The sequence below is a fragment of the Emydura macquarii genome, unplaced genomic scaffold (genome assembly GCF_026122565.2).
Source record: "Emydura macquarii macquarii isolate MOO-44397 ecotype Brisbane River unplaced genomic scaffold, CSIRO-AGI_Emac_v2 contig_3487, whole genome shotgun sequence".
Classification (NCBI taxonomy): domain Eukaryota; kingdom Metazoa; phylum Chordata; order Testudines; family Chelidae; genus Emydura; species Emydura macquarii.
In genome coordinates, this window is record NW_027133624.1 from 492,153 (window position 1) to 505,271 (window position 13,119).

The window sequence follows — 13,119 nt, forward strand, 5'->3', positions numbered from 1 at the left end:
ATGAGTTGAGACACTAGAAACCCCGAGCAGGACACGTCACTTAGAAACACTCACACATTAATGATTCATTTTTATATTCCAATTAATTTTAGCATTTGGGGGGCTGGTTAGGGATCTGTAACAGACAGGGCCAAATTCACCCCAGGATGAAATCAGTGAGTTAAATGGAGAAATGCCATCAAAAGGGCAAAATTTCATCGTTGTTAGGTCCCGGATTTGGGTTTCCTGACCAGCTGCTCCCGAGTGTTCAGGTCAGGCCTCAGCACGATGATGTAGCACTTCGGGACAAAGATGCAGCCCAGTAGCCCAGCGCTGGAGGCCAAGATGGAGAAGATCTCCACAGCCACCATGTATTTCCCCTTGGTGCTCAGGTAAGTGGGGATGAAGGACACCCAGACGCTGCAGAACACCAGCATGCTGAAGGTGATGAACTTGGCCTCGTTGAAAGTATCAGGCAGCTTCCGGGCTAGGAAAGCAACCGTGAAACTGGCAAGGGCCAGAAAGCCCGTGTAGCCCAGGACACAGTAGAAGGCCGTGTTTGAGCCTTCATTGCATTGCACTAAGATCTGTCCAGTCTCTGATTTCATGTCCAAGTCGGGGAAGGGGGAGCCATTCCCAGCCAGACAGCGCAGATCCCTACTTGGACAAGGGAACAGGAACTGACGACGGAGATGGCCAGTCTTTTCCCCATCCACTTCCTCATCCTGGCTCCTGGCTTTGTGGACTTGAAGGCCAGAACAACAGTGATGGTTTTTGCCAGGACAGAAGAAACCGAGACAGAGAAGATGATACCAAAAGCTGTTTGTCGGAGAAGGCAGATCACCTGCCCAGGCCGGCCAATGAATATCAAGGTGCACAGGAAGCAGAGCAGGAGGGAGGTGAGTAGAAGGTAGGTGAGATCCCGGTTGTTGGCCCTCACTATGGGAGTGTCCCGGTGCTTAATAAACATTCCTAGCACCCAGGCTGTGAGAAGAGAAAATAAAAGGGCAAAAAAAGCCAAAACAAATCCCAAAGGTTCTTCAAAGGACAGGAAATTTGTGATCTTGGGGATGCATTTATCTTGGTCCCTGTTTGGATACTGATCTTCTGGACACCTATCACAATGATCTGCATCTGAAAGAAAGAAAATGATGTCTCTTTATCTCAAACATGTCACGTTTCCCTGACACAGACTAATTTAGCCAGTCTCCAATCAAATGAAACAAGCCATTCCCCCTGCATATCAAGTGATCAAGAGGGAGATGATATCAGAGAAAAGGGAAGACATTTAGGGTGATGAGTATGTGATAGATAGATAGATAGATAGATAGATAGATTCACTTAAACCAATGCAATTACACTTGGGATACATTTCACCCCATCAGCTCTTATAGCAAAGATGAAACACAGGCACTGTAGAAAATTATTGATGTCTGATATTACACATACACATTCAAACTGCAACATGTGTACATTCAGCTTGCAGTTATCCGATATCAGAAATCCAGTCTGTTTTGAGTGAAATAACCCACAGGTTGCACTATGTTGTTTCTATTTGTTGATAGGGTGAGTGGTACACAGAGAATCAGGTTTGTGTGGTGAATATTCAGGATTATCCATCTGAAATTCCCTTTTAGCAGAGATTCTAAAATACTTGCTTAACATCTGCTATTTCCATGAACATCCCTGCCAGTACATTCTTATCTGGGGAAAGCAAATACTGAAGTGGGCTGAATAGTCATAGCAAAATTTATTCACAGGAAGAGCTGGTCAGACATTTTCCATCAAAACCATTTTTTAGTGGAAAATCTGATTTCTGAAAAATTGAAATCTCCCATGGGAAAATGTTAATTTGGCTTAAATTTTCAAATTTAATATCAGTGTTCTGGTTCCCAGATTGGACTACATCTCCCATGATGCACCATGGACACCTGACTTCGATGGTGGCTGAGTGTGGTGCATCATGGGAAATACAGTCCAGCCAGGGAGCATGGCTCCTGGGATAGTATGGGGATATGAGTCATCCAATTTACAGCTCTGATGAGGCACCAGGAGGATGGGGAGTAATACAGATTCAGAGCAAAATGAAACATTCTATTTCGGGTCATTTTGACTTTTTTTAATTGACATTTTCATCCTGTTTTGATATTTCCACTTTGTTGTCCGAATTTTGGGTGAAAACACACGTCATAACCCTGGAATTTTGCCCAGGAGAGAGATTCAAATGTTTTAATCAACTCCGGCCACAGCTACTTCTGTGCACAGTTCCCCCAGCTCTGCCCTTTTATAAGAGGTGGTCATTCCATTATGTTCACGCTGTACACACAGAGAAGTTAGATACAAATCTTTAAAGTACGTTTTCGGGAAGGTTGAGATGTCACACAACTTTATTTCTTAAAATCTGGGACTTTGACACATGTAAACCAATAACAGGGAGAGACAATGGAAGATGCTCCTTAAAGCAGAGAGAAACAACCTCCCACCCTTGCTGCAGACCTAAGAAACTGAGTCAGATCACACGCTTTCCTCTGGAGATACCGACCTGTTTGGCTGGACACGGTCCCTTCTGGGCATCGAACACAGTCATAGCAGCAAATTGGCTCCCCTTCCCGAACTGTCTTAACATATCCAGGACAGCAGCTCTCGGAGCACACTGACCGTGGCACTGTCTGAACAGAAATAATAGAATGGGTTAGCAACCGTAGGACAACATTGTGTGGGTTTTTTATTCCTTCTTTGGAAGGAAGTGTGAACTCTAGGGAAAAAATGTTTTATTAAAAACTGAATTTCTCATGAAAAATGTTTTGCCAATTTGCTTTTTTACCAACTCTACTTCTCAATATACTTCCACCCATTCTGAGTGTGATCAGGGACCTCTGACCCTATACAGAAGGATGTGAGGGTCATATTATATTCTTGGTGCTTTAAATTCCCTCTGCACCGGGAACGTGTCTCTGTTACAGAAACTCAGGGTTACCCAATGGGATTCACCCGGCCAGGGAGGAGGAATCTCCAACGGCAGGGGGGTAACACTCCCCAGTTCCCCTGTGACACTGCAACCTGCAATGATGCCCCACCTGATTGAACTTGCTGTTCCAAACGATGGCCCCCTTGTTAATGGTGAAGTCTTGGCCTACAGGGGCCCGTGGATCCATATGGCCAACTTTTACTCTGACGAAGGAATCGTTGGGGAAAACAATCCAGTTTAAAATGTCGTATCCAGCTGATGATTCGCCGTTCTCATCAAAATACACTTCGTCCCCTGCACTATTGTTAAATCGGACATTTTTTAAAAAAGGATGGAGCTAGATTGAAAGAGAAATTGGCAGAAGTTACAAAATGTGGTAAATGGTGGACAACGTGCTGAATCCATCATAATGCAATTTACAAACGCCTGCCTTTTGGGAGTTTATATTTTCCGTTTTCTCTGGGACAGGTTGGCTTTATAAATGAAGCGATTTCTGAACTAACACACTCTGAAAATTCATACAATCACAGAGTTATAGAAGATTAGGGTTGAAAGGGACCTCAGGAGGTCATCTGACCTCAGGAGGGCAGACTAGATGACCTCCTGAGGTCCCTTCCAACTCTAATATTCTATGATTCTATGATCTAGTCCAAACCCCTGCTCAAAGTAGGACCAACCCCAAATAAATCATCCCAGTCAGGGCTTTGTCAAGCAGCACCTTAAAAACCTCTAAGGATGGAGATTCTACCACCTCCCTAAGTAACCCGTTCCAGTGCTTCACCACCCTCCTAGTGAAATGTTTTTTTCATAATATCCAACCTAGACCTCTCCCACTGCAACTTGAGACCTGTGCTCCTAGTTCTGTCATCTACTATCACTGAGAACAGCCTAGTTTCATTCTCCTTGAAACTCCCTGTTAAGTAGTTAAAGGCTGCTATCAAATCTCTTCCTCATTCTTCTCTTCTGCAGACTAAAGAAGCCTAGTTCCTTCAACTTCTCCTCATAAGTCATGTGCTCCAGTCCACTCATCATTTGTATTGCCCTCTGCTGGACTCTTGAGAGGTTCCACATTTCTTAAAAGGAATTACTGTGCCTTCTGTGTTCTCCAGGGAACTAAGAAACTCATTGCTTTTAAATGTTCAAGTTCATTATGTGGATCTGGTCAGGAAATGGGATTTTTTTCCCCCATGGACAATTTAGAATTTTTTGTTAAAAAATCTCCAAGTTATAACTTTTTGGCTGAAAATTGCCTAAAACTGAACGTATTGAGTTGAATTTTGGAATTTTTGATTTTTCAGCAGAATAAGGGAAATTTTCAACAAAGGCAGGCACTTTCCAGCTTTCTTAGTTGAAACAACAATTTTCTGATGGAAAAAATTGCAAATGAAAAATTTTGACCAGTCCTATTATAATGTACATAGGGCCAGATTTTTAAAAGTACTTAGACATCTCGTAGGATTTTCAAAAGCATCTATGTGCCTAACATGCAGTTGCACATAGATGCTAGTAAAAGGCACCTCGTTACTTTTAAAAATTCCCAGTAGGCACCTAAATGCCTTTAAAAATCTGTCTCTAAGCCCTGGCCTACATTTACCTAGAATTCAACGGCAGTCAACAGGAGTTGCGCAAGCTACACAGAATAACTTGCGTAACTCCCATTGACTGCTGTGCTTCCCTTCTGCACGCCGTCTTCACTGCACTGCGCTAACGGGACCTGTGTTCCTGTTGATGCAGCACTGCGCCAGTTGAGGAGATGGATTTACCGCGTCGACTTCCTGTTTGATTGAGCGGGTCTACAATGACCGCTCAATCGATCCAGAAAGATCGATCTAACGGCTGTGGCTTTGCCGTCATCAGTATACACATACCCTAAATCCTGACTTGAGAAGCTGTGCACAGAGAACATTTAGCATGATTTCTTAAGAGTTTATGAAGCATATCATGAGCACTTCTGCAAGCAAATACTCATAAATATTTGCTTAAAAATATGTTATTCACTCTCATTCGACTCCCACTTACAATAGTTTCTCCAGAGTTTGGCTCCATTGGATTTAGGAGAATTGCTCCTGATTTACACCAGTGTATGTGATAAAATTACTAATTACTATTATTATACACGTGAGAAAAAAAAATCCTACTGAAAATTTTGACACACATTAAAAAGAAAATCTTGGTGGCATGTTAATTCTCAAGTTCTTATCGGTGCTTCCATGAGAAAAGACGTTACCTCCCAGGGATGGATATTCTGAAGTTCCAGCATCTGTCCCTTCCCCATGGTTTCCTTTTTGGATCTGGATGAATACAGGGCATGCAGAGCATGTGCCACCACATAGACACCATTGTAGATACTGTAGCTCTGACCTGACATTTTCATTTCAAAATCAGAACCTGGCAGGCTTGCCAGTTGCTCCTTCCCTGAGCAATTTCTCCCACCCCTTATATTCAAGCCAGCATATGGAATTGAACAATTAAATACAGTGTTCCAAAACCGCTGAATAAAAATATCTCCCTGGGGTTGATAAGGGTTGAGGGTCCGGAGGAAATCTTGGAATCCTGGTACCTCCTTTGTATGGACTGTGAAGGACAAGGCACCATGGAAGGGTTTTAAACTCCATCTATTCAGAGCAATGTATGAAGTGAAATCCCACTGAGCTGTCGTGATCCAAACCTTCCCTATCGGTGCTGTTTGATAGTTTGTATGCAAAAACAATTTAAATCCTAACAGGGAATCTACATCACCATAGACAACAATCACTTCGGCCTTTGTCTGGGTGATACTGTAATGTAACTTAAAATGTTGCTCTTTTAACGCATAGTTCATCGAAGAGGAAGGTAAGTGCGGGGCCCATTCTGTGAAGGCAATACAGATGCTGTTCTTAGTCAGTACTGACTTCAAAGTCTGCACAAACTTTTCTCCGCTATCATCGTCCGAAGCGATGAGGCCAACCCAGGTCCATCGGAAATGCTGCATTAATCGGGCCACTCCCAGGGACTGATGTATATCATTTGGGACCATCCGGTAGACAGAAGGGAATGGGAATTTATCACTCAGCATGGTGCTGAATGAGCCATAGCTGATCTAAAAGAGAAAATGTGTCGATTTTTAGATTTGGGTGAAATCTAGAGTTATAAAATGTTTTCTATTCTCTGCAGAACATTTCTATGTAAATGACAAAGTTTTTTTTCTTGACTATCTAAAATCCCAAATTTTTCAGCAACCAAAAATTTAAAATTTGAGCCAAAAACAAAACAAAACAAATATTTTGTTTCCAGGTTTCTGTGTTCTCAATGAAAACTTGAAAATTTTCAAAGAAAGCAGACACTACCTTTGAAAGTTTTCATTGACCCTCAAATCCAATTTTCTGTCCAAAACTCAAAACCATACTAAGCAAACAAACAAATGTTTCAACAGAAAATTCCCAGCTAGTCCTTCTGAAAATTTAAATTGTTTCCCACTGTAGTAAGTATAAGACCTGTATAAGACTTGTTGTCCCGTCTAGGGGATAACGGAAAGTCCCGCCATTGGGCCGTGACCATTGTAATGCCGCCTATACAAAACTGACCCAGAAATAGTCTGTAGGTCACTTCTTATTGTGCCGCATGCAATAAACCTGGCCTGGGTGCCTTCGTTGCTCATCTAATCTGTGGTCATGTCGTTCCTTCAATCGTGAGAGCCGTCTCAGTTTCCTGATAAAAGCTGGGACAGCATCAACACAGGGACACACGCACGCAGCCTACACTGATAAACATCGGTGACCAACACACCATACCGCACCCACTAATAAAGTCAAAATCTGAATTTGCTTCATGTCTGCCTCTGCTTCTTCTGCATTTGCTTCCTATGAATAATATAGGGGAGGAGGTCAATTGGCTGGAACGTTCCCAGAAACAATACATTGGGGAACATTCAGAAAAGAAAAAGTGACTTTTTAACTTGTGAATGCGTTTCCACCAGAAATCGGTTTCTAAGAGTAATGTTCATGAAACCACTGAAGCTATCCGAACAACAAGTAACACATCTCAAATTTTAATACTGTATCCTATGGATCTAGCTTAAAGGCATTTTATGTATCAATAACACAAAAAACCTACAGGCCTACATCCTGTAAGACATTAGCTTCAACAGTCAACATAAGGCTTTGAAGTCTATTAACTTTAGCACAAATGAGTTACCCAAGAGTGACCATCAGTTATTGGTGAACCACGATTATTATGTGTAGGGAATTTTTCTTTAAAATGATACCAGGTAACCACAGGAATATAAATTGATACTAGATTTGCATATTTTATAATAGGAACATCTGCAGATTCATAACCACAAACTTGCCTTGGCAACGAACTGACGTATATGGTAATAAGTTGAGATCATTAACATCCTAGCCTATGGGATAAGGACACCCCAACATTTATAGGGTGAGAAAGTCAGTTTTGGACAAAGGAGGCTGGGTGTTTATATGAATATCCATGGTAATAACCAGGCCCTCTAATAGTCCAAACTACCATGTAAGCCTTGAGATCTTGACCATTGGATTCGCTTGGCATGCCAGATACAGGGTAGGACCCTTGTGGAACACTGGCTGTCTTCCACCACCAGGTCTCCATGAAAAAAGAAGTGAATACGTGAAAGGCACTAATTATGCTAAGAAAAGTATTTCAAGCTTTGCTTTGCCCTCAGAGTCAGTGTTGTCGTTGTGCAGGTCGGGGTTTCTAATGAGGCGCTGAACTTAATTCTGTTGTGCCTAATTCTGGAACCTTTGAAATTTCCAAAATGTAATAAGAGATTCACTGGAAATTTGCAAAAGTCAGTAGCAACTCAGCGAATCAGGTAACAATACTGATTAACTATATGCAGTCCAATAACAACCTTAAGTCTGACCCACAAGATTCCCTTATGAATTGTTTTCAGTATCAGGGCCAGTTTCATCCTCGGCGAGAGATGCAACCACACAAGGAAAGCTGAGGCGATGGGACCTGAAGTGAGAATACACTGCGTCCTGCAGCTGCCTGGAAAAGGGAGTTCACAGAAGCTAAACAGCGGGTGGGACATTATGGAGAATGTGGGATTTTTCTGTAATCTTTGAGAGACAATAGAAGACTAAAGGACCAAACATGAACTTTAAATCACTGGAAGCCAAGGGAGGCTGAATATATGGACACAACACGGCTGGATCTGGACACAAATGAACTAGCTATGAACAGACTGGTTTTATGTTTTGCTGCTGCCCAGGACAAGGGGACACAGGATCAGATAGACCCCCATATTAAGATGGACTCCAGCAAAATGAGCAAAGGGTTGGATCTCCTGAGGTCCCTTCCAACTCTAATCTTCTATGATTCTATGAAACTATGGAAAGTTGGAGCAATTGCTTCTGTCCATATAAACTCAGACAAGGTTGGCTTTTCCACGCTGCCCGAAGGATTCTCAAAGGCTGTATTCCAGCAGATTTAGAAATGTTGGCTTTTTATGACATGGCTTCCCTGTGTCACTGAAAATACTGCTGGTTGCATTGCTCTCTGAAGGTGGAGCTGTCTCCAGCAGAACTCCTTTGGATCCACTGGAGAACCATGGAGAGAATACAGGGGTGCTGGAGCCTACAGGCCCCGTCTTAAGTTGTGGGCTTTACCTTTGTGCGAAGCAATGCCTAGGGCCTGTCAAACAATAAAAGAGTTGCCGAGGATTGTGTAGAATCCGGGGCATTGATCTCCCTTTAGATCCATGACAAACGTGTCTTCCCGTTCCCCAAGAGTGGCTGCATCTATGTCCCTGAGGCCATTTCTCTGAAGTTAATAAAGTTACATCAATGCAGAATTTGGCCCCTGTATGACTGAGCTGTGAAACCCTTCTACACCCTCTTTCCCCCCACACAGGCACATACCTTACCTGTGGGATTTTGTAGATGCCTAAAATGGTTGCCATCTGGATGGACATTTCGGACCCGAGCCCCCCGATGACAGCCAATAGCTTGTCCTTTGTGTCGCAGTTGTAATTTGGAATCATCACAAACCTGGTGGAAAGCAGGGTAAGAGAGGCCTCGCAGATCTTCCTCGTATTGAAATAGCTCTCGTAGATGCGAAATCCCAGCGTGATGTTGGGTAACAGCTCAGGATCCTGGTTGACCTTATTAATGGCAAACACCATGGCTAGGACATGTTGATAGTTCTTAGGCACCAGCCTGCAATGAGAGTTAAATTGTTCGGAACATGCCTGTTAGGTGATAGGAGAGGCATTGCACCTCAGCTTTTTGAGAACCAGGATCAAAGCTGAATCAGCTTTGTGGCCAACGTACTGTTGCCAACTTTTGTGATTTTTATCATGAGCCCTGCAATATTTTCCTTAAAGTCCCAGATGCAGGAATCATGTGATTAAGTGATATTCACAGCCAGTTCTTTCTTTCTTTCTTTCTTTCTTTCTAGAATTAAAGGCTAGATTTTTAAAGGCGTTTAGGTGCCAAGGGGGATTTTCAAAAGCATCCAGGCAACCAAATCTCACTGGGGGAGATGGGATCCTAGACGCTTTTGACAATCCCACAAGGCACTGAAATATCTTTATAAATCTAGCCTCTAGGTGTGTAGCCCACATGGTTGCAGAGACAAGCTTTAAAACATGACCCACATGTAATCTAAAAGCTCAGAAACCAGATGACAAATAAAATGATTTCCCCAAAATGTTTTAATCTAATGATTTTTCAGCTAATATCAGGATTTTTTTTTTTTTTTTTTGAGGCCTGACTCAAGATATTTGAATGCTGGGATTAGCAATCATTCTCCCATTCCCCAACAGATGAATACAGTCACGGCACCACAAGTTCACAAGTACAATAGCTTATTTGGCCTGGTCCTGGGACTATTGCCCTGATCTCAGTGGGAGCCGGAGCAGGACCATTCTACTCACGAAGAAAGTATCTTTGCTTACAAGTGATTTGGATCTGTCCCCTGTTGGAGGCGTTGGCATCCTGACAGCCTCTGCCTAGGGAAAACCCACTCAGGCCTGGGTATGTATAAGATTTAGTCCTTAGAAGGATTGGGAAGAGACGTTAACCAATCAGGATCCAGCAGGTAGGTTAGGAAAACTTGCCTGCTTCATGCAGAGGAGACAGAAGAGGAACTCCTCAAATGTAAAGGTACAGACAGCCCAGTTATGAATTTAGCTATTAACTATTAAAGGAAAGACAGAGCGCATGGCCTGCATCGTCTTGTTCCATAGTAGGCTCACGAACACCTCTCATTTGACCAGCCTGTCCCCAGTCACATTGCAAAGGTGTTTTCCGGGAGCCCATCAGAACTGCCTGGCATTTCATAGACTCATCGTTGCTAAGGCCAGAAGGGACCATTGAGATCAGCCGGTCACATCTCCTGCATAGCACAAAACACAGAAATTCATGCCTGTGATTCCAGCATCAAGCCCAATTCTTCGGGTTGAGATAAGGCACATCTTTTAAAAAGAAACAGCCAATCTTTATTTAAAGCTGGAGAGTCAGCTACATCCCTTGGCAAATTGCTCCAGTGGCTAACTCCCCTCGCTGTAAAAAAAAAATGCTCCGTAGCTCTAGTTTGAATTGGTCTATCTTCAGCTTCCAGCCACTGGATTTTTGTGACACTTTTTTCTGGTGAATTAAAGAGCCCAGTACTATCAGAAACCTTCTCTTATGCTGATAGACAGTGAAGAAGTCATCTCTTAACCTTGTCTTGGAGAAATTAAATAGATTGAGCTTCACGGGAGGCTTTGCAGACTTTGGATCATACTTATAGCTCTTTTTTAGAACCCTTTCCAATTTTTCAACATCCTTTCATAGAGTCGTAGAAGATTAAGGTTGGATGGGATCTCAGGGGGCCATCTAGTCGAACCTCCTGCTCAAAGCATGACCAACCCCAACTTTCAAGAATGCAGAGAGCTGCACTGGACAATAACAATCTCTGTAATGACATATACCACAAAACCTTCTGTGGCAAACTGCCGGCTCTGCTACTGTGGGTACCGCACTTTTCTTCCTCGTGGTGGGGCCCCTGTTTCTGGGCATTGGCCATCCCGGTAGTGCCCAGTGGGGCAATGAGGGAAAGGAAAGGGATCCAGGCCTGTCCTCTGCTCCGCGTCCCAATGCAGGGGTCCTAATAGTAGCAGCTATGCACTGCTGACAATGCTTCTTGTCCCTCAGTTACTTGCCCCCTCTGTCCTTCCAGTTTCTGGGGTTCCCCACCCCTTCTCTTCTTGGCCAGGGTCTCTACCAATCTTCCCATCTGGGGGAGTCTCTCAGTCCCATTTCCCCCATTTGGCAGGGTCCTTTTCCCTCAGGCCTCTGCACCTTTGAGCCAGGGGTATGGCAGGGAAGCTTCCCTCCAAGAGTTCCCCTTCCCCTGGCTCTTGGGTCTTGCCATCGGTCACCACGCTCCTTCAATACTCCCATCAGTTCTCCTTCCTCTCTTCTGCCTGGCTGGTTTTTATCAGGTCTCTGGCTGGGCCTTAATTGGCCTCAGGTGATTCTAACTGACCTGGAGTAACCCAGTTCAGTCCACAGGGAACAAGGCTCTGAGAATTATATATCTCTAACACCCTCCTGCTGCCTTCTGGCCCTGCTGTCTCACACCTCCCACACACACATTTCTACTTAATATGCTCGTGCTTCTACATCCAAGGATTACATTTGCTCTCTTAGCCTCTGCATTGCCCTGGGAGTTCATCTTCGGTTCCTTATCCACCAGGACCGCTAATTCCCTTTCTACCCCACGAACCTACCCCTGCAACAAACCCCATTGCCCGCTCTGCCCACACATGGACTCTAGTGACACAATCACAGGTCCTAACCACATCAGCCACACCATCAGGAGCTCATTCACCTGCACATCTACTAATGTAACATATGCCATCATGTGCCAGCAATGCCCCTCTGCCATGTACATTGGCCAAAACTGACTGTCACTACGCAAAAGAATAAATGGACACAAATCAGACCATCGGCGTGCACAGCACATTTCATTAGGGTGTGCACCCAGGAATTAGGGTGTGCACCCAGGGAATTTTCATGATATTTTCAGGGGTGTCAATTTCAGCCACCTCCACAAAATCTGCCAGCTCCTTCAATTTCTGTGGCAGCTTGTCAGTTTCACATTTCAATTTCCCATTGCCTCTTTCTCCTCTGCCGAAAAATCGCCCTGATCCTTCAATTTCAGTGGCAGCTTGTCAATTTCGCTTCACTATTTCCCACCGCTGAAAAATCGCGCTGATCCTTGAATTTCGGCGGCGCCTCCCTCTACTTTGCTATATGACACCCCTGCAGTAGGTGTGCCTGGGCACACCCGGCACACCCCGTGCGCACAGCTATGAATCAGACATAAAAATGGTAACATCCATAAACCAGTTGGAGAACACTTCAATCTCCCAGGACACTCTGTAGCTGAGTTGAAATTTGCCACACTTCTACAAAAAAACTTCAAAAACAGACTTCAGAGAGAAACTGCAGAGCTGGAACTCATCTGCAAACTCGACACAATCAAACTGGGTCTGAATCAGGACTTGGAATGGTTATCTCATTTCAAGAAGTAATTGTCACTGTTCACACATTCTCACCCCCTAATCAACGGTTGTGAATAGGCCTCAACTACTCTAAATAGATGGACTTTGCTTCCCCATTGTTGTTTCTTACCCTGGGATGTATATATATACCTCCTTTCTGATTTCTATTCCTTACTTCTGACAAAGTGGGTTACAGCCCACAAAAGCTTATGCCTGCAGAAATTAAATTTATTAGTCTTTAAATTGCTACAGGACTCTCGTTGTTTTTTCTTAGTCACTGATTTCCAAAATAGAGCCTCTATCCCAGAAATGTGGCCTACCCTGCTTGTTTCTAGATCCAGGACTTTGCATTACGCTGTTGTACAAGTGAACCCAGTTTACCATGCGATCCGGTTCTCTCTGTAGACCGGGCCTGTCCTTATCATTTGGTACCAAGCCACCAATTGTTGTGTCAACTGCAAACTTTACCAGCAGTGAATCTGCTATTTTCTTCCAATCATTGATAAAGATACTAGAATGCGGGATCCTGCTAGGAAAGCCCCCATTTGATGCTGCTTCTTTATTGACAATTATTTTTTAAGATCTGTCAAGAGCCAGTTTTGAATCCACTTTACATGGATTTTGTAAAATGCATTTTTAAATCAGAATGTTGCGTCAAACGCCC

At 43.6% G+C, this 13,119-nt stretch overlaps 1 protein-coding gene across 1 annotated transcript in view; it reads right to left on the reverse strand.

Moving 5' to 3' along the window:
- LOC137144870 (uncharacterized) overlaps positions 1–10,972 on the reverse strand; it is a 30,396-nt gene extending 19,424 nt beyond the window's left edge. Inside the window, 6 exon segments of the mRNA XM_067535356.1 lie at positions 207–601; positions 604–1,113; positions 2,522–2,648; positions 3,057–3,284; positions 8,829–9,120; positions 10,929–10,972. Of these exon segments, the coding sequence (XP_067391457.1) occupies positions 207–601; positions 604–1,113; positions 2,522–2,648; positions 3,057–3,284; positions 8,829–9,120; positions 10,929–10,972 (1,596 nt within the window).
- Between the last annotated feature and the right edge of the window lie 2,147 nt (positions 10,973–13,119).